General features: G+C 42.5%; 1 protein-coding gene and 1 long non-coding RNA gene across 3 annotated transcripts in view; one reads left to right on the forward strand and one right to left on the reverse strand.

Annotated features, from left to right (window-relative positions):
* Positions 1-4,684: 4,684 nt before the first annotated feature.
* Positions 4,685-8,376, reverse strand: LOC115605017. Its single transcript, XR_003990478.1, has 2 exons — positions 6,602-8,376; positions 4,685-6,232 (listed from the first exon to the last, which is right to left on the reverse strand). It is a non-coding gene; the product is annotated as an uncharacterized LOC115605017 (long non-coding RNA).
* Positions 8,377-8,716: 340 nt separating this feature from the next.
* LEMD3 (LEM domain containing 3) overlaps positions 8,717-26,876 on the forward strand; it is a 52,377-nt gene continuing 34,217 nt past the window's right edge. The window contains exon 1 of one of the 2 annotated variants that reach the window (XM_030478771.1): positions 8,717-10,297. In XM_030478771.1, the coding sequence (XP_030334631.1) occupies positions 8,782-10,297 (1,516 nt within the window). In that variant the 5' untranslated portion in view covers positions 8,717-8,781. The remainder of the gene's footprint in view (positions 10,298-26,876) is intronic. The other variant, XM_030478770.1, reaches the window with a different exon arrangement.

The following is a 26,876-nucleotide window of genomic DNA, read 5'->3' on the forward strand; positions in this document are numbered from 1 at the left end:
TTTCTGAGAGCAACAGATGGACAATGAGAGTGTTAAAATGTATACATTATCTACAACTTTTGTTTGGCATGAGTTCTTCAGAAAATCCTAATGACAACTGCAGATAGATAGATTTAAAAGGGCCCATACTAGAATGAATGAGGGAACTTGTACAGCCAACACAATGTCAATATGAATGATGTAAAATGACATAAAAAATGCTGAACTGTGCATAGTAAAATGTTTCCCAGGAGAAGCAGCAAGGAGTAATAGGTCCTAAAGCATGGCTTCAGTAAATGATAATTTAAACAGGAAATGCTCCAGAGAGTTAGTAAAAAAGCCATGGAAAGCAATGATATGTTATAAAATAAAGCTAAAACCGAATACAAGGCAGTGATATAAAATAAATGTCATAGTATCATGCAAAATATATGGAAGCAATTGAAGCAACTACTGTTTTCATGGAACAATCAGCTTCATACATATATTTATATTGTTTCAGGCAATAAAAATACGTCCAGATGTATCTACCACACGGAGTTGTCCTTGAGCTTAGGAAAAAGGGGCATGGAAAATTTGCTTGGGTAAGAGCAACAATAAAATTATGTTTAAGGCTATTGGATATTGTTTTCACTGAGATTGAACAACATTCTCAATACCAAAGGGTTTAAAATGTTTTATAAATAAAATTGAAACATTTCTAAATTATGTACGTTCAGTTGCATATGTAAAATGTAGATTTCAGCATTAATTTGAAGATACCATCTTGATCAATATAAGATACAGCTGGCTGTAGATTTCCGTATGTTTATAACAAATAGCAGGTGTCCACTAGGTTGCAAATGTGCATGTACAATATCAAAAACTTTCATTCAAATAATAATAGCTATTATAGATCTTAGCTGGAAAAGTTTCCCTCCTATACATCTCTAGATAGTTTTTCAATTATTTTCATTTAGATTTGTGAATGATTAACATTTTAAAAAACTGATCTTATGTACATTTGGACACTTAGAAGATAAGGAATACATTACAACAGGCTCATTTGAAAAGTTGGGTCTGCCTATCTTCCCCATTTTACTTCCTGAAGCTTGTAGCACAGTTAATTCAGTTTTCCTGGGTATGAACCCACAAAGTAAGGCCTGAAAGTCCTTTTTGTTCTCTTACAGTGCCTTACCTCAGCTGCTGTATGTTTTCTTGTTTCTGCTGTAAACAAGTTTGTTGACTTTAAAATTATAACCTTCCTTTTATGATCTAACATGTTCTCATTCAGTTCTTATATCTGTGCCTGTTTCAGCACACCTCTAAGAGTCTAATAATACATGCCCACCTTGTTTCTGCTTATATTATGGCAACTTTTTAAATTATTTAGTCACATACTGCTTTTTGCTCTAGATTGAGTAGTCATTCATTTCATTTTTTGCCTGACTGACTCTGCAACACAGATAATTTTCTTTTAGTACATCTTCTGTTTGTTTACAGCACATAATAGAAATAATCCGGCATTTAATTCATTAGTGTGCTTTTGCTATATAATTTGCACCTTTATTACCTCTAGCAAAATACCATTCACTGTAACAAAGACATCATTTTGCAAAAAAATCCAGCAAGAAGAGGACAAAGAATGGGCTGGGGAGAGCACTGGAATGGAATTCCTACTTTGCTCTTCTATAACATTTTCCATCTTCATTCTTAAAGGACTTTTACAAAGATGAATCATTATTTCCATTTGCCTATGGGAGAAACTGAGTCACCTGAAGAGGAAGTGATTTGCCACACAGTAAGTCAGTGGCAGAGCCAAGAGCAAAGAACAAGTCTCTTCATTTCCTGCGTGGTGCCCTCATGACATTAACTTAGTTTACAGCTCTGCCACAGTCTTCTTTATGACCTTAGGTGAGTCATCTGGATCCTTTACACTGAAGTGCATGTTTAACGTAAGCATTTTTTTAAGATCACAACTGGCTGAAAACCCTCCGCTAGTACATTGGCCATATATATGTTGATGGTTCCTTCTTTCTCACAGGTTCTCTGCAGGGCAGATTTTTTTTTGTTTGTTTGTTTGTTGTTTTTTTTTGTTCATTGCATTGTTATATTGGGTAATATTTTATTTTTCCTGCTATGTTTATTTTTCCCAGAATGTTTTCCAAGGACTAATTTTAGCCAGGGGAAAGCTGTGCCCACAGAAGATAAAATGGTGAGTTAGAAGAGTCTCTATTCTGTTGTTCAGAGGGTACATTACCTGTGTGCTATGGCCCCCCGGTTCTTCAGTTTTTCAAATGCTATTTTCCTTTTCCATAGACATCTGGAGCACAACTGTCTGACTCCAGATGACGTCATGGTGTGGATGAGAAGAGAGCTCACTCCTCCACCTAATGTTCCCTATGCAGCATGGATGAATAAAACAAACACCTTCTTTCTTCCGCCCTACCTCATCCCACAGGCACATGGAGCTCCTCCAAACATTTCCTCTAGGATTCCTTGTAAGGACATCTCTGCATTGTCCTAAAAAGCCCCATGTGGTACAAAGCAGTCATTTCAGTATTTCGCTTTTAATTTGTTGTGTGTTTTGCTATTACTACTTCCCACTGTTCCCTCTGCTTTCTTCTATTTCCTTTACCTTTCTTACTTCTTTTTGATACTCTTTCTCCTATTTCTACTGTGTCTCTCTGCTTTATTTCTATGTTTTTATGCTTCTTTTCCACCAGAAAAGGTAGGTGTTCTACTGTAGCCAACCATGGAGATGTGAGCTGTGGAAAGCTGGCAGAAAGCATTGCTCTTGTCTGGCTATGCAGGGAGAGGACCAGGGTTTTGCTACTGTGAGGATTTCCCAGAAGCAGTATTGGAGCTGGTCCAACAGTTTACAGTAAAAGGACTGCAGTTCTAATGCAAGTTCAGCAAGGTGAAGCCCATCTTTTTTTCGGGTCAGGTACAATAACCAAGAGTAGCTTGTCAGATGTGTCTCTGGTCTGAGAAATTAATAAGCACCTTTGGACAGGATGCTACATTGTATACCCTGGACTTGAAGGACACAGCCTTCATATGAACTCTGATATAGAAGTGGAGAAGCAGACCTCTGGCCTATGATGATCATACAGAATTAAGAACAAAAGCCCTGCAACTGGCTGGCTGGCATTATTGTGGGCATCAGTTTCTTGGCAACCCTACCTCTACTCTCTAATCTGGATGCTCAGCAGTGTTGACAAATTAGCCCTGCTCTGAAGAACACTTTATTTTGCTTACATTTGGGTCAACCTAATAGTAGTAGTAAGGGGAGAATGTGTGTACCTTTTCCTGAGCTGAAGGCAGATGCCTTACACACCTTTCAAAATGGTGAAATCTGGTCCTCTCTGCCGATGCACTGCCCATGTTCCCTGCTGAGTGACCAGGTATACTGAATTCAGCACCTTTGAAGGATGAATGTGGTGCACTGTCAGGCTCACTGTCTTATGCCACAGAGTAAAAGCTGAAGCAATGGGGCAGAAACCATTAGCAGCATAGTTTGGGAAGGACAGCTAAGCAGCAGTGAAGGAAAACTTTCAGTGCATAATTCTCACAGAGGAGAAACTGAGTGCAGTGATGACATCTACATGTGTCAAACAACTGGAGTGTGTGGAGCATGCTAGAGACTCCCATGATGTGTGACACAGAAGCTCCGGTTCAGGAAAGACCAAGCTGCTTTTAAATGGAGATGCGGATAACCTACCTGTAGACCAAAAACTGGTTGTTAACAATCCCTAAATGTACTTGATTTTTCTGAGAGAATACAAAACTCTAGAAATGCAGCATGTACTTCGAAGGAAGTACATGCTAGGAAATGGTAGTCCTTACGGCCAGTGGGACTTTGTTCCCACTGTCTTGTGTGTAGTTCTTATGGAAGTTCTTCCTTTATGGGAGAAATTTCCTATGTGAGTGGAGTTATTGACTGGAAATTACACAGCTTAAGAAAACCTAAATATGCCAGGTCCGCACCACTGAGCACTAGGAATAAAAGGAATGGTTCAATAGTTAGTAAGAAGCCAGGAGCAGGAGAGACTGAAATGCTTGTAGCAGTCTGTCCTGCTGACATGTAAAAGCGCTTTTTCTAATAACATGGGGTTTTCTAAGGGCTGCTGAATTCCTGCTTATGTATCCTGCCTGCAGTTCAGGTGGGAGGTGATGGAGGCAAGTGTGTATTCAAGAAACAGGGAATATGTTCTCTTGTGTTTGCATAGTGCCAGGTACAAGAGAGTGATGAAAATGGGTCAGATCTCCAAGTGCTAAACAGGCGCAGATAGTAATACCAACAATTGTTTGGAACACACTGAATTTAGTGCTTTGCAGTAACCTAATGATATGCAAAGAAAGCAGAATGGTGGGCCCACTCTGAACTTCTTTGGTTTGATTATTTTTGTCTATTGTATGTATTTATACTCCGCTTATTCGTTGAATAAACTGAAATTAGAACTTTGTGGCACAACAAATCCATTACACAGCCTCACATGAAAATGTAAAATGAAAACTTCATTTTTTCTGTTGCATGAATGACGGCTCTTCTTGGGAGTGTTGGTTGTTGAGAAGCTCAACATGAGACAGCAGTGTGTGCGTGCAGCCCAGAAAGCCAACTGGATGCTGGGCTGCCTCAGAAGGAGCATGACAGCTCGGGTTCAGGTTTTAAAATATCTAGCCATCCTGGTTCCTGAGAAAAGAATTGAACACATAAAGCAAGTTACAGTGAAAGGTTTATACATAAACAAACTGTCCTTTTTAAACAAACACATTTTTTTAAGCCACTCTTAAGGATTTGGAGTTCTGTTTGTGGATTTTTGTTTCAACATAGAGAGTCAGCAACATGCCTCCAGCAGTCCCGCTAAAATGACCAGTGCTCAGGAATACAGATATAATAAAGTGAGCCAGGAGTTACATGACCTGATCAGGAATGAACACCCAATTGAGAACACACTAGTCTATGGACCAGTATAAGTTATATAAAAGGCAAATTAGTAACTGCAACAGAGTATTCTGTTGCCTTATGAAGCCTCAGATTTATGACCTAAGATGGTTCACTTTTAGTAACTAAAACTGCAGTCATGGCAGGTCATCACACACTTTGTGGAACTACTATGGGACACTTAGCCAAGAACTGTAATCTGGAAACACATGGCCTCTTTGTGGGATGTAAGGTGTCTAGCACAATGTGCTCACACTGTTGCAATATGCAAGCAGCCCAGCACCACATGGGAAGTGCCCACATCTTAGTCATAAATCAGCGGCAATACAAAGGCAAGAGACGGTAGAAGCCTTTTGAACATTAATAGGATGCCCTCAGGAAAGAAAAGCCTATCAGCAAAAGATTTATCGGCAAGACACACAGGCTCACATGCAGAACAGCATGGTCAGTACATAAACAATTCACTCTCCTTACTAAAACTCGCATGGAAGTTGTAAGGAGGTGAAATAAGAACTGAAAAGAGGGATGTGCAAGTGAGTGTTCACACAGAACTAGCACAGTGGCAGCAACTGTAATATTTAAAAAATAGTTTTCTTAGTGAAAAAGTCCATTCAGTTTTGTCAGCAGAAACTTATTTCATGTTATTTCATTCATAAAACAACTGGATAAACCAGACTAAATATGTTTAAAAACAGATTAATACAGCTGGTTTTCATAGGGAAGAGTGATTTCTTCCTATGCTATGAGTAACTGTACTAGTGCTTGATTGTGTGACAATCTTCACTTTCATTAAAAAAAAGAAAGGAAAAGCACATTCCTACTCTTTACTAACATTTACTTTCACTAACATCACATTCCTGAGAATGTGAATGTGATTTCAGCATAGCTTAAGGCTCAAAAATCAAAAGGTAAATAGAAAGACACCAGCATTTCCACCCCAAAGCATTCTATGATTCTATGATTTACAATATCACAAGTTTTACAAGAGTATTGTATTTCTTTTAGATGTGACTCATGATTTCTAAATGCTTCACGTATGCAACAGTGAGTTGTATAGAGACTGGGTTGCATTAGTTGCTAGAGGAAGTTGCAGTAAGACTTCCCCTGCTAACTCTAGAAAGGCAACGGTCATTCATAGATTCTAAGAACTTGCAAAAATGCATGAACACCAAACAATCTTGGAATCAGGAAGGAAAGGTAGAAGAGGTATTAAGATACAACTTCAAATCCCAGTCCAACAAGATCAACAGAAGTATGGCTGCTAACTTCCAGAAGAACACCTATTCACCCAATCGAAAAACTGGCAGTTTCCTGAGAGCACCACTCCTTTAAGGACAAGAGGGAAAATATAATCCAAGATGTCTTATTCAGAAACAACCACCATTTTCTTCCTAATGAAGAACAGGCTCCACACTCCCTGCAGTTGACATTTACCTTTAAAAAACTATCTACATTCAGTATCTACTTAAAAATTTACTACCCGCAGGTATTGATACTAATAAGGCATTGGTATTATTGATACTAATGAATACTGTTAAAGAAATGTGGAGATTTTGGATTGGTAGTAGACATATCCTTACTTCAGTATCAACCAGAAGACATATTTTTGAAACATTTCAAAATATTTTGGCACACAGATTTTAAAGCATGACTTGGAATATGCAGACTTTTCAGTCAGCTGTTTTGTGTATTTACATGCTATAGTTTTGCAGATGATTCAATTGTTAACAATTTCTTGTATTTACTGCCTTCCTGCTGCTGAGTAAATGGTTTTATAAACTCATGCTCTGGCTGCAATAAACAGGCAGAATAAACGAGTTGCATCGATAATATCATAGACTCATCAAATCAATGACAGGCTCTTCACCTCTTGCAGGACAACATGCATTCTTCCAATAGAAGGCAAGTGCCCAAGCAGGCACTAGACAGAAGCATGCCTGTCAGAATGGTACCTGGCCCAGGACCTACCGGTGTTTGTTTGGCCAGTGCCACAAGCAGCTGGAGGTAAGCACATTCATACACGTATCCCAGATAGCTGGTGGAAAATGCGGGCTGCTTCTGAGAAGGAGAAATGGAATATCGGAAGCATTTCTCACAGCATTTGGGATATCAATCAGCTGCTATAGGTTGGGAGATAGGTCAGAGCAGGTACATTTATGTTAGTGGTTTAATGTGCAATGGAGCTCATACTGAGTGTAATCTTCCTTGCAGATGGAGTTCCATGCATTGCTCCAGTGCACAATACTGCTGTGTGTGAAATGGCTCCTCTGCCAGGGAAACAAGGAGGAGGTTGTGCACAGTGCTGTCATATCCAGTGCACCAGTGACGCAACCCCTCATCTAGTGCTTCTCAGCCTTGGAGAAGTTGTCTTACAGGAGGTTTAGGTAAACAATAGGATGGGTTCTGCATTCTCAGGTGTGGCTGGTCAGAAATGAAGGGTGAGGTGGACGAGTTAATCATCACCATTCATCATCACCACCACCACTATCGTCATGAAAGATGGCTTCGAGCCACTCTTCTAGCTCTATAGACTTGGCTTGATCTTCAGCACATAGCTGTCTCACAGCTACTTTAACTCTTGCTCTGCAAACATCCTCCAACCACAAGATTAGCAACTTCAGTTTTGACATTAGCAGGGCACAACCACTATACCCTCGCTGCTGCAGACTGTGAGGGGGAATGCACAACTGCTCCTGCAGTTGGATCTTGTTTCTGGACCACTTCTGCACATGGAGTTGTAAGGCCAGCCTGAGTTAGCTCAAATTGGAAATCTGGCTGCCTGCATCTGATGCGAGAAGCAGTAGCTAAACCCAGGGTTTTGTCATTCAGGGTGGATAAAGACACACAGGTCAGAAGGTGATTTTGAAGCCTCCACGAGGTTCTGTGGCCAAAGGGCCAATCCAGAAGGGCCTCGCGCTCTGAGAAATGCCAGTATGACAACCATTTTGACAAGTACACAAGTTCTCTACATAGTCAGATGGATAGTTTCAACTGTATATATGCGAAAGACTATCTTCCGAAAGAAAGGAGCAAAATACAGCCAGGCAATTGCAGACTTAATGTGGATGGCGCTCGGCCTCTGGCAGTGAGGATGCAGCCTCCCGGAGCATTCGTGCCATTATGCTTCATCTGTCTCCTTCCCGCTGTGATGTCCTGATGCCGGACTTCAGGAGACAAGCTGACCGAGTGCACTGCTAGAAGCGAGCACACTGCCTGAGACACTGGCAGGGACACCTACCACTACACCAGGTTGCTCGAAGCCCCATCCAGCCTGGCACTGAACACTGCCAGGGACGGGGAAACCTCTTCCAGTGCCTCACAACCCTCAGCCGGCGATCCCGTTTCAAAGCCTATTTAAAGGCGAGCACAGAACAGTGCGTTCCTGACCGCATCCGCCCTTCCCGCTCCAAAGCCCACCGCACGAGCCGCCCCTCGCTCCCGCAGCTCCGAGCCCGGCGGCCTCCGGCCCGCAAGCCGCGACCTCCCGCACACCGCCGGCAACACCACCGACGCGCTCCCCTGAGGCGAGACGCCCCCCCGCCTCTGCCCGCCATCCCCGCCCCAGCCGCCCGGCGGGCCGGCCCCGCGGCAGCGATGCGGCGGGCGGGCGGGCCCACGTCTGCCCCAAGGGCGGCTCGCGGCGCCGGCGCCAGCCGCTCCCGGGCGGCGGGGCGGGGGAGGCCCCGCCGGCGCCGGCCCCGCCGGCGCCGCGCGGCCCCGCCTCCCCCCCCGCCCGTCTGGCCCCGTCCCTGGCGGGCGGTGCCGCGGGGTGACAGGCAGGTCTAGGCCACAGCCGAGTGCGCACGCGTCAGTTCCGGCGGGGAGCGCGGCGCGGCGCGTGGGTAGGAAACGCCGCGGCGGCGGGGGAGCGGAAAATGGCGACGGCCGCGCAGCTGACGGACGAGGAGCTCTTCTCGGAGCTGAGGCGCTTCGGCTTCTCCCCGGGGCCGGTCACTGAGAGCACCCGGCCCGTCTACCTGAAGAAGCTGAAGAAGCTGCGGGAGGATGAGCGCGCTGGGGCCCGCAGCGGCGCCAACAAGACCCGGAACAGCAACAACAATAACACGGGGGCCGGAGCGGCGCCGGGAGGCGGCGGCGGCGGCGCCGGGCGAGCGGGCGCGCGGCTGGCGGTGTCCGAGCACCCGTACCTCCCCGGGGCCGGCGCCGGGAGCGGCCGGAGCCGCGCAGCACCCCCTGCCGGGGGCGGCAAAGTGCTGCTGGGCTTCAGCTCGGACGAGTCGGATGTGGAAACCAGTCCCCGGAGCCAGGCCGGCGCCGGCGGCGGCAGCAGGAGGGAGCGGGCTTCGCCCCTCTTCCGCGGCCTGAGGCCCGCCGCCCCCCACGGCGCCTGCGGCGTGAGTAACAGCTCCCCCCCGGAGGAGGCGGCCAGGCGGAAGCCCAGCGCCTGGTGGGGGGCAGCGGCCAGGAGGCCGGCGGCGGCTCAGGGTGTGAGGGAGCCCGCGGACGGCGAGGAAGGAGGGGAGGAAGGCGACGAAGAGGAGGAGGAGGAGGAGGAGAGCGAGAAGCAGCGGTGGAAGAACCGGACCGTGAACGGCAGCCGGCTCCTCTCCCACGGCGGCAGCAGGGACAAGTACTCCGACTCGGAGGAGGAGGAGGCGGGGGCGAGGAACAAGCAGCAGGTACCGAAGGAGGAGCCTGCAGCTCGCCGGCCCAGACGGAGCCTCAGCAAGTCTCCTGCTCCATTCATAACAAGCAAATGCGCTGCAGCCGGCGCTGGCGTGATGGAGACGGGCCAAGAAAGGGCTGGCGGAGGCTGTGGTGCTGGTGTAGTCGTAACGAATGACAGGGCGGCGGAGGCGGCTGCTGCCGGGAGTCTAGACAGGGGCAGAAGAGAGGAGGAGGCGGCGGCGGGGGGAGGAGGAGGATGTGAAGATCTGGACTCTAGTCCTCCCAGCCCCAGATACCGCATTGGCCTGTCTAAGAAATCCCCCACAGTATTGTTGCTTCCACCACCGCTCACGGATGTGGACAGCAGTAAAATCACTGACCCTCCAGGCACCGTTAGGAAAGCGACCAATAATCACGTTCTCAGCGGTGCTGCTGGTAGCTATAATGTTGAATCCAGGATCTATTCAGCTACTAATAGCCTTCCCCCGGGTGGAACCACCTCCTCCCTTAGACTCAACCACTCCAATCATACGGGTTCAAATCATACCTACCTGAAAAACACCTACAAGAAGAATCTCTCGGAGCCCGAGGAGGAGCTTCTCCAACAGTTCAAAAGAGAGGAGGTATCCACCACTGGAGGCTTCAGTGCACATTACCTGTCCATGTTCCTCTTAACTGCTGCATGCTTGTTCTTTCTGATACTGGGATTCACATACCTGAGAATGAGAGGTTCTGGAGTAGCTGAGGATGTGGGAGCCAACAGTAAGTATTAGGTGAAGGGTAAGAGCAGTTTATTTCTGCAACTGGATATGAAACTGTTAATTCGCCTTTGCATTCGCAGGCACCCCTCACCAAGCAGTTCTGGGTTCCACCTTGGCATGATCTTTGTGTGGAGCACAGAGAAATTGTTCTTAAGTATGTAACTTGCAAGCTAGTATAATAAGCTTGCATGACATAGGAGGATGAACTCAAATCCTGGCATTCCCTGCTGTTGTAATCTGTTGGTACCTTGTTTTCTTGCGTGTTTTCTTCACAGAGCAATTTTATGTGTCTTGTTCAATATAGCAGATGTATGTTTAATAGAGAATTGCGACGTAAGGCTTTATGCTAATCTCACAGAAGTAATCACACACATTTAGATACCTGGGATTCCTGCAGGGCTTTATTGTAGTTGTTTAGTAATAAAGCAGGTTGTTTTCATTTATAGTACTAATGCTTGAAAAGGATGCTCAGGTGATATGATGTGGGATACTACAACAAACTTTGTGCAGTGAATGCTGGACCTGTTGTGCATTGTTGTCTTAACAAGTCCTTTTTTCTAAGTTTAGTTGAGAGTATTTTTATACATGAAATAGTTCTGTGTTTTAGTTTGAATTTCAAAGCATTCTTTCTTTTAATCCTGAGTTACTTTGGAGCTCCTTTAATATCTGAAAGTAACTTCTTGGAATGGATATAGAAAACTACCATTTTCTGTTCAGAGTGTATGAAAATGGAAACGTACCACCTAAGGGTGGTGATTCATGCTAATTCAATTCTTGGCCGCTCTGAAATGGACAGTGTTGATTCTAACATCAGAAAGTAAAATCATGCCATTGCTCTCTTAATTTCTCATCAGGAGCAATGAGAAGTTATGCAGAAAGCTAGTTTGGGGATGTGAGAGCATTGGAAGGCCCTTGGGGACTTGCATTTTTCCTCAAATGATTGAGGAAGGCCTGTGGGGTGTATGCACGTGCATATATTTCTTTGTAGAGAGAGTGGAGGATTTATGTACTTGTGTGTGGGTGTGTATACAGTGCCTTGTAAGGAGTGATCCTGCTGTTAGATTGGGATCTACTAGATGTTGTAGGGCAGAAATAGCCCTACAAGCCCTTTTGTCTTTCCCTTTTGAATGTTATTTGTTACATTATGGTAGCAGAATAGTCCTAATTCTGTTTGGCCCTCTTAGGAGGAGGGAGAGGAGGTAAACGATTTGGTGTTTAGGAAGGACAGTAGCAGCAAGGACTTAAGCGTTTGCAATGGTTTCATTGCTGTCCACGTGGCTCTTAATTCCTGTTCAGTCCTGGTTTTTGGGAAGGCATTGAACATACGCAGGTGGGCTAAAATTAGATACAGTATAGTGTGACTGTTGGGACTCCTCGTACTCGTATCCTGTGGTTAACTTCTGGCCATAACTGCTAGAGACATACATAAATTTTCAGATGTACTGATAAACTGTGTAATTCTACTAACATGTATTAGGTTTCTTTTCTTTAGTCTTGAAATATGATGATTTTAATAGGGGAGAAGGTCTGTCAGCCTACTGGGGTAAACTTTCTGACTGTCAAATACAGTAATTGAGTTAAAACTCGCCTGCCATGCTGATGGATAAAGCTGAATGTCTCAGCTATGCAGATAGCAATAATACTGCGAGAAGAAATCCACTCTGAAATTTTTGTCGTGGAAGAAAACTTAATTTTGAATGTGTGAACTTTGCTATAGAGCATGTGGGATCACTGTGTTGAGTATATTGCTGGAACTCAGCTGGAACTGATACACAGGGAATATTGTTCTACCCTTTTGCTCAGGTTAGGCTGTCCGGCCAATGGTCTGGTAGCCCAGTGTTGCTTGGCAGTTCAGTTAAGCCAGTTCTTGGCCTGTTCCTATTTGTTCTCTTTTCAGTGGAGCTCTTGAAAGTGAATTTCCTGAAGGATTATTCTGGCAGTGGCACTGACATTTCATCTGTCCTCCTTCCTCACAGCCCCAGGCTTTGCAACATAACAAATGGGAGTAGGGCCCTTTGGAAGAAGCAAGCAGCAGGTTTTGTGGCTGGGAAAGGGAGCAGGCTGCTTCTTTTAAGTAATATGGGAATGAGCAGGAAATTACATTGCCCATATGCTCAGCACATGCTCACTAAAGTCTTGCTTCTCAAATGGGCATACGCAACAAAAATATGGTAGGTCTGTAGAACAGGCAAGAATGGACAAGATAGGCCAGTAAAGACTGATGGCTACTGGGAAGCTAAAGAACCCTGTCTTGCAGTAGATGCTTCCCTAAGCTTAAACATCATCTGAGTTTGGCTCTTATGCTTGTGTGGGTGTATTGTTGGTTTTCCTTGTAGAAGCAGAGCTGATTCATCCATTTTTATTAAAAAAAGGTGTATCTCAAATAACCTCTCAGTTGGGTGACTGGATACTGAGGTTTTTCTGACATTTAGATGGCTGTAGGTAAGAGTCTGTTGGTTGAGCGATTTGATTGTTTTCAACTTCAGACTGTATCATTGAAAGTTTTAGGATTCAGTAGAGTTGCAGTATACCCATCTCCCTAATTATCACAGTTACTGTGAGAAAACAAACAGGGCAGTTTCTTGTCTATTTGGGTGGCTTCTTATTTTAACTTTGAGGGAATGATGCACAATGAGCTTTATGTTGTGTGACTGAATTGTTCATTACTGAAAATGAAATTCAAAATAAAGTGATATTATGTGACACTGAAAAATGCTTATCATGAAGTATACCCAATATCAGCACTTACAATATTTGTCAGGCTGTAATCTGAGAACAGAGAAGGTGTGCGTAATGGAGGAGGCTTAAAACTAGGTGTTGGGCTTGGATTTAGGCCAGGTAAAATAATACAGATGAGAAGTGGTAAGTGGAGAACTTCAGAAGAGGATTGTCAATTATATCATGCATAATGTTCAAATGATCTCTTATTCAGAGCTCTGAAGTAGCTATGTGCTTCAGTTTTTCTACACATGATGCATAAAATGTCAAAAACCCCAACTTGTAATTAGGCTAATTCTTCTATATGTAACCTACATATGGTCACTTGAGGTGAGGTTTTTTATGAATTTAGCTGTCTAAAACACAGATAAATATCTATGGGGCTTTTCCTTAAGCATCTTAAACTATCGAAATTAAACTACTTTTTAAGCTTATGTAAAGGACCAACTGATGTATAAGTGCGTGTTTGCTATGTCTGGCAGCATTGTATGTGTAAAGAAACATCAGTGTGGGCATGGTGCTGGTAACTTCATTCATGTGGCTCTTGCTGGAAAGCATGTTTTGCTTGCACTTGCCTTCAGAATGCCATGGAATTGTATCAACTTTTTGCCAAGCCAGAATAGTATTTTGTCAGGAAAATGGTAGATTTGCATTTTGTCTACTTTTATCTTCAAACCCACCTGAATAGTTGTGTGTCTCTTCCAACTTCTTTGGTTTTGCTTCGTGATTTGTGATGTTACTCTGAGCATCTCAAGTGGCTGCTCCTGGGAGTTAGTTCTAAAGTTATTTTTCATGGAAAGTAGACCATGATATCAGATCAGTAGATGTTTTCAGGTCTGGTTTATTTTCTGAAAGATGAGAGCACTCGTACAGGTGCTGTTCAAGCTTGTAATCTAAAATAGGTTGCATTTAAGTTACTCTCACTCTTTCTGCTCCAGTACTTTGCTTGGGGAGTACTTGATGTGGCAAAAAAACCCCAACAACAAACAAGTAATCTTGAAACTTTTAGGTAGGTCTTGTTTAAAAGCTTATGTTCTTATTAGGGGAGGCTTTTGAAAGTGACATCTCTTGCTAGTAATTTTGATCTTTCTGTGATGCTTGTTACAAAACAACTGCTACGAGGATAATCCTTACTATATTTGCTTCAACTTGTGTTTTTGAAATGTTAATTCAGGGAGACTTAGCAGTTGTGTATATTGCAAGTGGAAGCTTATGCAAATCACAGTTCTAAGAGTTTAATTTTATTCCATTGATGTTCCTTTGTTCTCGGCTTCTAAATCTCTCGGGTGTTAAAACTTTTAGGGAATTTTATGCAGGGAATTTCATTGTTGAGAGGTTAGACTTGCTGTATAAAAGACAAGATGATGAGTGTTAGGCTCACAGGCCTGCGAATTACTACTGAAGTGCTGTGGTGTTTCACAGATAACTGTTACAAGTCTACTTGCTTTCTAAGATCGCCTTCTCAGAAGAGTCTGTCTTGTTGACAATGTTGGCTTCAATGGAAGAAAATGAATTTTTGATAAGAAATCTTTATATAAAAAGGCAGTAAAGGGAGGAAGCAAAATTAAAAGATTTGAAGACTTCCTCTGTTATGTGGCCGTTAATGTTGCTTTCTGCTTTGCAAGTGATACTGTGACTTGTATTTGATATAACAACTTCTTCTACTGACATATTGGCACATAGCTCTGTTTCTGTATATTGCTTTAAACTCTAGTTAGCAAGCATTTCTCTTCTAGGTGATACAAAAGGAAATACCAATGTGTATCTTAAAGACTAATATCGCTTGTAGCTGATCTTGCTTCTGTGATTTGGTGAGTTTTGAATCAAAATCAGCACAGTAGGTCAAAATAATTCTAGGCTGCCTTCGTAAGATAAAGCCAGGCAGAATAGTTAAATTTCCTTAGGATTCTTAACATTTTTAGATTCTAGTCTTCCTTATGGTGTATCAGAAAGAACTCTTAAAAATGAGGAAGACACTTGGCCAAGACTGGTACCCAGGAAAGTCCAGGTAAACCTTACATAGTGCGAAATAGTTCATCTTAGTCGGCAACTTGAAAACCGTCCTAAAGGATAATAAACAGTCTCTTTACCTTTGCAGCAGATTTGTAATATAAAGTATAAATACAAAAATTGCTTGTCAGTATTTGAAACAAAAATGATGCAACTTCAGAATTCCTGGTTTTAAGGCTATAGGGGTGTTTGATACTTTGTTAGAACTAACTTACTTGGCATTCATACCTTAAATGTGCTGCTGTTTGCAGGCGTGCACAAAACTTTCCTTCTGTCATGACTTTAGATATTCTTACGATGACAATTTTTTCAACATCACTGTCGTAGGCTGTGCTTTTTTCTGAAGTCATGGGAAATTGCAACTAAAATTACTTTTCTGGGAAGCCAGGGATGCAGAAGAGCTCTGGCAGGATCTGTTTTCACTGGGTATCAAAAACTAATGGAAAGTTTGCACTCCATTCTGCACTGCCACAGTAGTTTTCTCAAAAGAAAATTTGGTTTCTGATGTGAGAAAACTAAAAGTGATCTAGGGTCTGCAAGCAGATCTGGTTGCAAGTTTTCCATGTTTGTAAAGTACTGCAGACTAGAAGGGAGTGGGAAAGCAAAAAAAACTTGATTTTTTTCTGTTAAGAACATCTGCCAACTAATGGTGTTACTCATGTGCAATGCAGGTTTCTTTCTGCTTAGGATGGGCGCATACAGCGGTAATGGATGCAGTGGAAATATTTTGGAGGAGGAGCCCATGATACCCAAGGACTTAGGTTTAGCACTGTAGCAGCCTGGGTTTGCACTGTTTCATAATCTTGAAGTGTCCCAGTACGAAAGGAGAATCAGGCCTGCAGTCTTTCTATTTCTGGGATCCAATTGTGTTTCTAAAAAATCATGTACATTTAACTCCTGTTGGCATCTGGGAGTATAAGGTTGCAAAACTGGCTTGATTGCTTACCCAGCTAAGCTGGCAGGAGTGCTAGTCGTACCGAGCTGGTCCCTGTCATACTTCTAGGCTTGTGCTTCAGAAGTAGTGTGAACAGGCCAGAGCTGCTGTTTGAGAAAGTTGTTTGGTCACTTGACAAAAAAGCTTAGTCAAGTGAATTAAGCAAGTACATCAGTTTTTGTTCATGAAAGTGCTGTTCCAATGCTGTGGAGAAGTAGAGTCCGCTGTAATCATGAGGCATATAGTCCTTACATCTTCAAAGTTCTTGTGTATTCTCTGGTAAAATTAGTTGCCTGTTGTGATTTGTAGTAGGTTGAGGGCAGCAAGTTGGTTGCTTAAGGGATTGTGAAATCAAGATATATTAAGAAAAAGTGATTTGTTCAGGAGACTTGAACGTTTGCTAAGACCTTCAGTAGCAGTGTCTTTGTCCTAACTCTTCCCTTCTTGGCTCCTGCTGTTGCTGCTTGTAGGTTTATACTTGTGGGAGACGGTGGCAACATCTTTCCTGTGATTATAATAAATGAGGACATGGTGTAACTCTGCCACTAATCAAAGTAACCTTGATGGTTTCTGTCCACTGAGAAATTCTTATTTAGGAAAACTTGGAAAAGAGGCAGTGTTACTGATGGGAAGAAGGATACCAGTGGATGCAAGGATAGATTGAAGAACCACTGCACAACTTAGAGCTGATCTCATATAGGTTCCTTCAGTGTAGGTTTGTTCCAGTTTGTCTGCTGTCGAGTCTTACTGTGCTGTACTTCCCACAATGCTGTTTAGTGCTGCTTCTCTGTTCTGCTGTGTGTTTACAGTCTGTTGTGGAGTGTGAGAGGGTAAGGAGCAAGTGAGTGTGGGTGCATGCCAGCTGTGAAACAGGCAGACATGGTGCGCCTGTTGCGCCTGGTTTGTTGGAGATGTGCTGCTTGTTTGATGTTTTACAGAAATGAATTCTTTTTGCAGAGGGAAGGATCAAATTTTCTGCTTACTGTCATGTTATAACACAGGTATCTTGAATAAAGCTGCCATTTTAGAGTCTTAAATTCCTTTAGCTGTTTTAAATGAACTATGAAGTGACAGAGTAAATTGTTGTAGAACTTGGGAGGAGGGAGGAGAAGGGGTGTAGGGGCTTAAAAAGAGGTCTAACATTGAATTAAATGGCATTGAAACTTAAGTAGTCTAGCAGACCACTGAATTCTTGTGATGCTGTGTTAGATAAGAAATAGGTCTGTTCATGAAATGAACGATTGTAGGCCAATTCATAGGCCAGTTTTCCTCTTAAAGAAGGCTGTTTAGTAACTGGAAAATAGCATATTAGAAAAGATTTTTTTATATGCATACATATCGTACAGGGTTTATGTACACATCCCTTTAACCTTTTCTTTATTGAAAAAGTACAAGAAAGTTTTGTACTTCGACTTGCAGTGTCTTGGGTAACTGCAGCATCAGCCTGTCCTTCCTAGGCAGTTGACTGAACAACACTATCACAAGAGGACTGCTGGGGTGAGTTGGATAAATGTACAATTATTCCACACTTGATTGTAAGGCCACATCTAGATCTTAATTTTCCTTTTCTCCACAGAACGGTGTTTCTTTTGAAGGTCAGTTAAATATCTGAATTGCTTATTGAAGAAGCCTCAGGATGTCAATGGGCTTCATAACTGCTTCATAACTGCTTTTGTTAGCTTTTGGATATTTTCAGTAGGTTGCGTATTGGAGCCACTCAACCGTCTGTCCCCTCAATACTTAGAATCTTACTATGTAGTTATACAGTAGAACATTCCACAGTACACTCATTCAGTAGTACCCAGTGTCTGTTCAGTAGCAAGCTGCACAACAGGAGCCCCTCGTGTCCAGCACTCCGCCATCTTGCAGCACAACTTCCTCAAACGAATTTTTATCTGGATCTGTAGATATTGTAGGTCATGCAGAACAGAAGTTTAGCTAGAACTAATCTGAAAGCTGTCAACGGATATTGAGCAATGGAGCATTTACTTTGAACGAGGGGCTTCAGACATCAAAAGGTGTGATTGTTTTGTTAGTGTTGTCTGGAACGGCTCTTGGTTGTGGTGTGTGGTGGGGTTTTTTTGTGTGGGTTTTGTTGTTGTTGGTTGTGGGGTTTTTTTGTTTGTTTGTTTTTTAAATTCCCAGTATATTTTCTGGGAAATGGTGAAATGTCCATCATGAAGTTTTCTGTTAGTCTTGGGCATTTGACCTATTTTTAAAAGTTCATCGGTCTGTTTGTTTTGTTTCAGGTGTCATGCTTCAGACACCCAAAGAGCATATTTGTTACTTCTGTTGAGTGACACACTGCATGTGTGACATGCAGTGCATGTGTGACAAACCTCTGAGAGGCCTCTTTTAGGCTGTGGAAATCCACAGTCAAACTGGATTATTGGGGAAAGGCCAGTCTGGCAGTCTTGCTTGTGCTGTTTCTCATTCTTGGAAATTCCTTGGAAATAGTTTACTGTTACTTTGTAAATGAGAGAAAATGATTTATGAAATTCCTTGGTGGGATTTTGAAAAGGAGAGCATGATGTCAGGTTCATCCTAGTCTGTTTCTGTATTGGTTTACACCTGATATAAGATCCAAGAAAGCTTCTGGAGGGGTAATAGTGTATTACAAGGAAAAAGCTGAAAAGGCGTGCTTCTCCCCCTCCCGCTTCTTCCCCAGTCGAAGGAACTTTGTGCTGTCCTGCGGAGACTTTGCCTAGCTGAGTGAGGTTAGAGATGCAGATTTCCTTCTGGAGAAGGAACTAGTCTCACTGCTTATTTCTGGGTTTTGTTTCTCTTATCTGTAAGCTTGTGGAGTACTGCTTACACAAAAGCAGCTTCGGATAAAGGTGTTCCTAAATCACTGTTCCCACAGTGGAGGGCATCTGAGCTGTACCTAAAGGATATTAATGTTTGGGTACTCTGTATTTTGTATATAATAGCAAACACATGTTGATTTTGATAAAAACTCAAAGTAAGAAAAGGTAGTGGTGAGAATATCTGAAAGCCATACTGTTGTACTGTCTGTACAGTGTCCTTTGAGCTAGTAGTTTTTAATTTTTCATTGAAAACCAGAAATCCAGCCTGTTACATACTGCTGAGAGCTTATTCATTCAGAATGGGCAGGTGTAGATGCACAGTCTTACTGGGTGATCCCAGGTGTATTACATCCAGTGTCTATTTAAGTTTGACTTCCATCAGAGGTGGTACTCCCTGCAGAAATGCTGTAGACACTTTTTTTTCTTTTTTACATTGAGCACCAGTGTGTCTGCATACTTTGGAGTTGGACAATGCAGCGGCTAATGCATTTTTCTTATTTCTAACTTTAAATACTGTTTTTTTTCTCCTGATCTTCAGCTAAAGGTGCTCCTTAGGAACTAACAACGAAAATATGCAGATGAAGTACAAGTGCGCATCAAGTAGGGGGGGGAAAAACTGGACTTGGTTTATTCTACTGTGTAGGATGCCCGGTGTTACAGTCATTCCTTTGGGGGAGAGCAGAATGTGGAGTGAAATAACATGAAAATAGCAGCCCTGGGAAGGAGCTGTTGTGGGGGACCAAAGGCCAAATAGGTCTGCCTATCTCTTCTTTAAGGGAATGAATTAGTTTGTGAAGTTCTTTGCCATTCAGGAGATGGGAATGTACTGAGTTTCTTACACAAACTTTGGCATCAGGCTACTAGCTATGTGGCCAGTATGCTTCCTTAAGCATGAGATAAATGGTTTGAGGAGAGTTAAGATCCTGTTCTGTAAAGTTTGTTTTATAGTTCAAACGCCTAGCTTCGTAGTATGTAAGTCATAGTAGTTCATAGTCACAGTTCTTATGTATCTACAAATAGCCAATGGTATGGTAAGGTTTTATTGTCCCCAATGGCAGAGATGTCAGTAAGAGTCACTTGTTTTTCCTTTCTGTCCTCTTTTTCTTACTTTTTTTTTTTTTTTTGCTGTTTCTGTATGGCAGATGAGTTTCTTGCCAAAATAGGTTCTTTTCCTCTCTAGATCCTCCTAGTTTAGAAGTGCACACAGTACTGCTAGAGATTCATCAGTTTAATCCATGAGTTGATGTAACCCTTAGACTAATAAGCATAACCTGTTTTAATTAATAAACAATTACAATAACAATATTGGAAGTTTTAGTTCAAGCGGACTCTTCAGCTGAGTATAGGAGCCAATGGCGAGTCCTAAGGATAATGGTGACGTATGGCTGTGTGGTAGTCCAGTTGTTCCCTTCAAATAATAATTTTTATTTGAACCAGCCAGTTTATGCTATCAAAACAAATGCAGCTGGTATGATAGACAGCTGGAGAGTTAGCCAGCTCTTCAGAGTCTTAGTCCAGCTAAGTAAAAATGGAAGTTACTGAATACTGCATACTTCTACTAATTTCCAGTTAAATGGAGTTATGTTTCAAGTTACTGCTGAGCTTATCCTGGTTTTGACCTCCACAAGCTTCTGCTGTACATAGTGGGCAGTTTTTCATCTTCTATTTAAATAATACAAAATCACAGAATAGTTTGGAAGGGACCTTAAAGATCACCTAGTTCCAGCTCCCTGCCATGGGCAAGTTCACCTTCCACCAGATCAGGTTGCTCAAAGCCCCATCCAGCCTGGCCTTGACTGTCTGCTGCTGCCAGGGATGGGGCAGCCACAACTTCTCTGAGCAGCCTGTGCCAGTGTTTCACCATGCTCACAGTATACGGGTACTTCTGGTAAGCTGTTTACTGCTGCTTCTGTGAAAGCTCATCCTTGCCATGACAAGAGACCTGTCAGTATAGCTGCCACCTCTGTATCTCGTGCATAGAGTAAGCTGAATAAGCTCTTTTATTTTTCTCCCTAGGATACACAAGGGTACCTATTTTCGGAGTTTTACTGCCATATTCAGGCTTTGTACAGATCATTGTTCAGCAGTTCTGCTGCTCTTAGTGCAGCAAGCAGTGATAGACCAGTGTGTGCTGGATGGTTAAAAGGGCAGAGGCACAGCAGAACCCCAGTGTTAAATATGAAAAATCCATGTGTGATCTTTATTTTGACTTTGTTAATGTCTGTGCTCTCATGATTTAGGGTCTCTTAAGAGTCAGTGCTCTCCATTTGGATGTTATCTTTGGATGCTATAAACTGTTCATACTATTATAGTACATTACTAATACTTTGAAGTCTATCTGGAATAAGAGGTTGTAACTGGGTGTTTTTACATTGGAAACTATTCAAGACGGGAATCCTTCCTGCTTGTATGAGATCACAGGAGTGTTTCTATCCACACTGGGCCCCTTGACAGAGTGACAGTAGATTTAATATTTACTTGCAGATTCCCACTGAATCTTAAACCTTCTGTGTTTTAATAACATTTGTTTTACAAGTTAGCTTTCTTTCTCAAACTTCAGAGTTTGAGGGGAGCAGTCCACTTCGTAACTTAACGTTGAACTGTTTGGACTGTCATGTTTTCAAGAGTTTCCCCTACTTCTCAATAGCTTTATTGTTATGTGGATTGTATGGGGGGTGTGTGCGTGTGTTCTGTTGGGTTTTGGTGGTTGTTTTGTGGGTTTTTTTTTTGGGGGGGTATGGGGTGGAGCTTCTTTATGGGTCTATTTGGGTGTTGGTGGTGTGTGGGGTTTTTTTCGTTTTTTTGTTCCCCTCCCCCCCCCCCTTTTCATAGAATCACAGAATGGTTTGGGTTGGAAGACACCTTAAAGATCATATAGTTCCAACCCCCCTGCCATGGGCAGGGACACCTTCCACTAGACGACATTGCTCCAAGCCCTGTCCATCCTGGCCTTGAACACTGCCAGGGATGGGGTATCCAAAACTTCTCTGGGCAACCTATGCCAGGAGAACCTAACGTCTAATCTATAATCTAACTCTCCCCTCTGTCAGCTTAAAGCCATTCCCCCTTGTCCTGTCACTACAAGCCCTTGTGAAAAGCCCCTCTCCAGATTTATTGTAGATCCCCTTTAGGTACTGGAAGCTGCTCTAAGGTCTCCCTGGAGCCTTCTCTTCTCCGGGCTGAACAGCACCAACTCTTCCAACCTGTCTTCATAAGAGAGGTGCTCCAGCCCTCTGATCATCTTCATGGCCCTCCTCTGGACTCCCTCCAACAGCTCCATGTCTCTCTTGTGTTGGGGGTCTCAGAGCTGAATGCAGGACTGCAGGTGGGGTCTAACAAGAGCAGAGCAGAGGGGCAGGATCACTTTCCTCGACCTGCTGTTCGCCCTCATTTTGATGCAGCCCAGGATACAGTTGGCTTTCTGGGCTGCAAGTACACACTGCAGGGTCATGTTGAGCTTCTCATCAACCAACACCCCCAAGTCCTCTTCCTTAGGGCTGCTCTCAGTCCAGTCTCCACCCAGCCTCTATATTTATGCTTTGTTTATTAAAGTCATGTGTGTTTTTTGACCTTATAAAGTATAAGGAGCTAAAATATTTGGAAGGGAGCACAGAAGGAGGGAAAGAGCTATTACAGAAGCCTATTCTGGATCTCTTGCAAGTGACTGTATTCTCTACCCACTGTAAAATGCTGCTAGGTGTCTGAAATCTAACTTTTCTCCTGGTCATAATTTGAAACTGCTGATAAAAGCAGTCTTAGTGTGGTGAGTTTTTTCTTTCTTTTTCCTGCATATACACTTTCGCCTATAACGGGGACTGTGTGTACAAGGAATGTAGTACTACCTAATTTTTACAATGCATGGCAAATGCACTTCTCAGCCATTTTTCCTAATAGAACAGAGGCAGCTGTTTCTTCACTGAAATATAATATGTTTCGTAATATAACGTAAAAGTGTGTATGCAAATTCTGTTGCTTTAAAACATTTCCTTACACTGGTAGAAACTAAAGTGCAGAATAGGATACTTAATTGTAAAAATCATTTCAGCTTTCCCCAGGTCATGAAAAATGATAGTGTAAGTAATCTAGCAGCTTAATGTGCTCTTGTACTGAGTATGCTTCACTGAGATTAGTGTAGGCATGTAGAGGAGATAGAATTTGGGGTGAAGACCAGCTCCTTGGTGGGTATAGCAGCTGGAATTACGATCTGGAGGTTTTGGTGACTGGCACTTACTGCTTCTGATGACACCTCACCTCCAAGTCAGGCGTATGAAACACTGCCTGGATCCTTTCTGCCCAAATTTCTTATCCGTCTGTGGAATTGGGGAATTAAAATGCAGTATTATTTTCCTGCCGATAGTGGTGTTCTGAAGCTTGTTCTGTTTCTTGGCATGGCTGCATTTGTTCTCGTTTAGGCTCATTTATTCATTTCTTCATCTGCTGCATACAGTTACTTTCACAAGGACTACTTCACAGGGTCTTTTAGTAGACAAAGTGAACTTTCCTGCTTTTTTCATAAATGCAGGCAGGTTGTACATACTTCCTTTTGAAACAAGCAGTATCTGTACCATAGCTCTGTATATTGTGTTTGGGTTTTTTTTTTATCCCAGAGTCTTTGTGTGGTTGGTGGTGATACTTAGAAAACAGGAGACCAGAAAGAAGGAAAGGCAGTCTGTTTGTTAATATTTGCAGGTGTTAGTCTGAAGTATCAACTCTGTTTGGAATAGATCCTTAAGTACAGTAGATGCTTTAGCCAGCAGCGGTGTTCATGGTGGCATGAATGTGGTAATAATATAGTGAAAATGTCCTCAAAAGTCAGCTCTGTCTTGGCAGCTGCTTCAGTTTTGGATTTATTTTATAAGGCCTTTTGCTTAAAAAAGGTGATGTTCTTAAGAACTGACTTACAGCCAACTATTCTGTTTCAGTTTTGCAGTACTAGGTATCTACAGGTACTACACAGATTAAAATATTTTTCTGTAATCTTTAAGCACAAAACTTAAGATTTCTATGTTTTCAATCATTGAATACAAACATTAGAATGAAACTAGTATTTTTAGTCCAGTGAAACTGAATGATCTGGTAAGAGAAACTAGTGTTTCAGGAGAGCTTAAATATGGACCAAATTGACATGACTCTTAAGAGCATCTTTCAACATTTAGGTCTATTCTAACCAGTATTTAAATAGGCAGGAGTAGATTTGAGCATTTCTAGAAAGGGTAATATAGCTAAAATATGGAGAGTTTGGGGGTTTTCTTGTTTGTGGGTTTTTGGTTGCCTTTTTTTTTTTTCTTAAGAAGCGGTGAACAACTCCAGAGACAAGTTCTGGTGTTTCTCACCCTTTTACCTAAAATAATGAAGTCTACTTCACCCCATGAAAAGCACAAAGATGTTGTTAGGTTATGTAGAGAGAAGGTTAGAAAGGCAAAGGCACAGATGGAACTAAATCTGGCCACTGCTGTAAAACATAATAAAAAGTACTTTTACAAATATATTAGCAGTAAAAGGAGGGCTGAGGAGAACCTCCATCCTCTGCTGGATACTAGAGGAAACCTAGTGACTGAGGATAAGGAAAAGGCTGAAGTACTTAATGCTGCCTTTGCCTCAGTCTTTAATAGTCACACCAGCCATCCTCAGGGTACTCAGTTTTCTGAGTTGTATGGCAGATGGGGAGCTGATTGAAGTCCCCATAATTCAGGAAGAAATGGTTAGTGACCTCCTGCTCCACTTATACATTCACAAGAGTGCTGAAAGAGCTGGCAGAGGAGCTTGCTAAGCCACTCTCCATCATCTATCAGCAGTCCTGGTCTAGCGGACAGGTCCCAGAGGATTGGAGGGTGGCCAATGTGATGCCTCTCTACAAAAAGGGCAGGAAGGAGGGCAGGAAGGAAGACCCTGGAAACTGCAGGCCTGTCAGCCTGACCTCTGTGCTGGGGGCTGCTGATTGAGGGTTGCTGAACATGAGCCAGCTTGTGCCAAGGCCACCAGCATCCTAGCCTGTATCAGCAATAGTGTCGCCAGCAGGGTCAGGGCAGTGATCATCTGCCTGTACCGGGCACTGGTGAGGCTGCACCTCAAATACTGTGTTCAGTTCTGAGCCCCTCAATGCAAGAGGGATATTGAGGTGCTGGAGTGGGTCCAGAGAAGGGCAACAAAGCTGGGGAAGGGTCTGGAGAACAAGCCTTATCAGGAACGTCTGAGGAAACTGGGGCTGTTTAGTCTGGAGAAGGCTCAGGGGGACCTTATCGCTCTCTACGACTACCTGAAAGGAGGTTGTAGTGAGGTGGGGGTCAGTCTCTTCTCCCAAGTAACAAGCGATAGGACAAGAGGAAATGGCCTCAGGCTGTGCCAGGGGAGGTTTAGATTGGATATTAGGAAAAGTCTATTCACAGAGAAGGTGCTCAGGTAATGGAACAGGCTGTCCAGGGAACTGACAGATTCACCATCCCTGGAAGTGTTCAGAAACCATGTAGATAAGGCCCTCAGTGATATGGTTTAGTGTTGGTCTTGGCAGTCTTGGTATAATGGTTGGGCTTGATGATCTTAAAGGTCTTTTCCAACCTAGATGATTCTATGATTCTATGCTGTTTTCAGGGCTAATAGAAAATGTCTGAAATGTCTATCAGAAATACGATAGTTCTAATACTTGTAGAGGAGGGTTTTGTGAAAAAAAATAAAAATAAAAATTTATGAAGTAATTTGGCTATAACATCAACCCCTATCACTTATTCACAAGCAGAATGATTTCAAATGATATTATTGGGGGAAAAATTATCAATAAAAGCTCTCTAAACTGAGGCAGTTGAAAAACTGACTTGATGTTAAGGAAAGATTCAGCTGTTTTTAGAATTCTCTAATCCTTGTGGCAGATGGTGCTTCTGTTCAAAATTGCCAAGGACTATTCAAACTATAAGGGTGTCCCGATTTAGAAATATAAAAACTTTTTCCAAAGCACATAGAGATGATCTGTAGTGAAGGACTTGCTCAGCTTGACATATGACTTTGTGTCTTAATACCAAAGCGCAGAGATCTAACCTACTGGTTCAAAGTGGTTTCTACCTGAATTAGTGCAATCTGGAGATGAAGGTCATGCAAAACCACTCATTTGTCTTGAGTGTTGAGTAATTGCAGAGAGGAAGATAGAGGCAGGATTTTTTATTTAAGCTGTTTGAAAGATGGAGCTCTGCAATAATTTATTTCCTGTAATAACTTGTTTGTGTGTGTGTTTTTCTGACATTTTAAGATTTAGGAGCTTTAAGAGACATTGTTTTAGAATTGTCCTTGACACATACATAGCGTGTCACTGTGTGGAATTGGTACTTGACCCCAAACGTACCAGAAAAAAAGTTACAGATCTATTAGTTGATGTTGAAAGTATTGTAAGGATTGTAAAAGTGAGAACTTGTTTCCAAAGGGCTGGGCTAAAGGCCTGTTTCAGATAGTGCTTCCAGTATCATTGCTTCCTCTGCTAACTACATTATCCAGCTAATGTTTAGGTTTGTGGGTTGGCTTGGGGTTTTTTTTTTTTTATGAAGAAAAAGTTCTAATGGAAAGCATTAGGTTATCCACTTACTGAACACACCTTTGCAGGGCAAATTTTGGAAAAACTACTGCTTCTGGTTTGGGATTAGTTTGCTTGTGACATGGTGGGTGGGGAGGAGAAAAGTACTTTTCTGTTCGCAGAGAGAAATGTTCTTGCTTCTGCAGAAGTTGCTAGCTTGGAAGTGTGTGTTCCAGGTTCTGTATTCTTGTGTCGATCGTATTTGGCACTTCTTGTATCATCACATGAGAAATTCAGTGCTTGCAGGTTAATTTGGATCATTCTTGTTCCTGCGGCTGTGGCTTTACAGCTTCCTAAAGTTGCACTAGAAAGTTGCTTTTTTTTGTTTATCGTGTCAAATTATCTGTACGTTCAGAAATGGATGATTCTGTTACAATGATTCTGTTAAAAATGTTAGCTTAATATTCAGTAGTGATCAAAAAGGGAACATAATGGTAGGATTTTCTAATTTTTAGGGAGGGAATTGAGAATAAAGAATATTTAAGAGGATATATTTGAGAATATCAGTATGGTAATAATCCATGGTGTTCTTTTATTTTGAATAGTGTCCAACTCT

The sequence above is a fragment of the Strigops habroptila genome, chromosome 3 (assembly GCF_004027225.2).
Source record: "Strigops habroptila isolate Jane chromosome 3, bStrHab1.2.pri, whole genome shotgun sequence".
In the NCBI taxonomy this organism is placed as follows: domain Eukaryota; kingdom Metazoa; phylum Chordata; class Aves; order Psittaciformes; family Psittacidae; genus Strigops; species Strigops habroptila.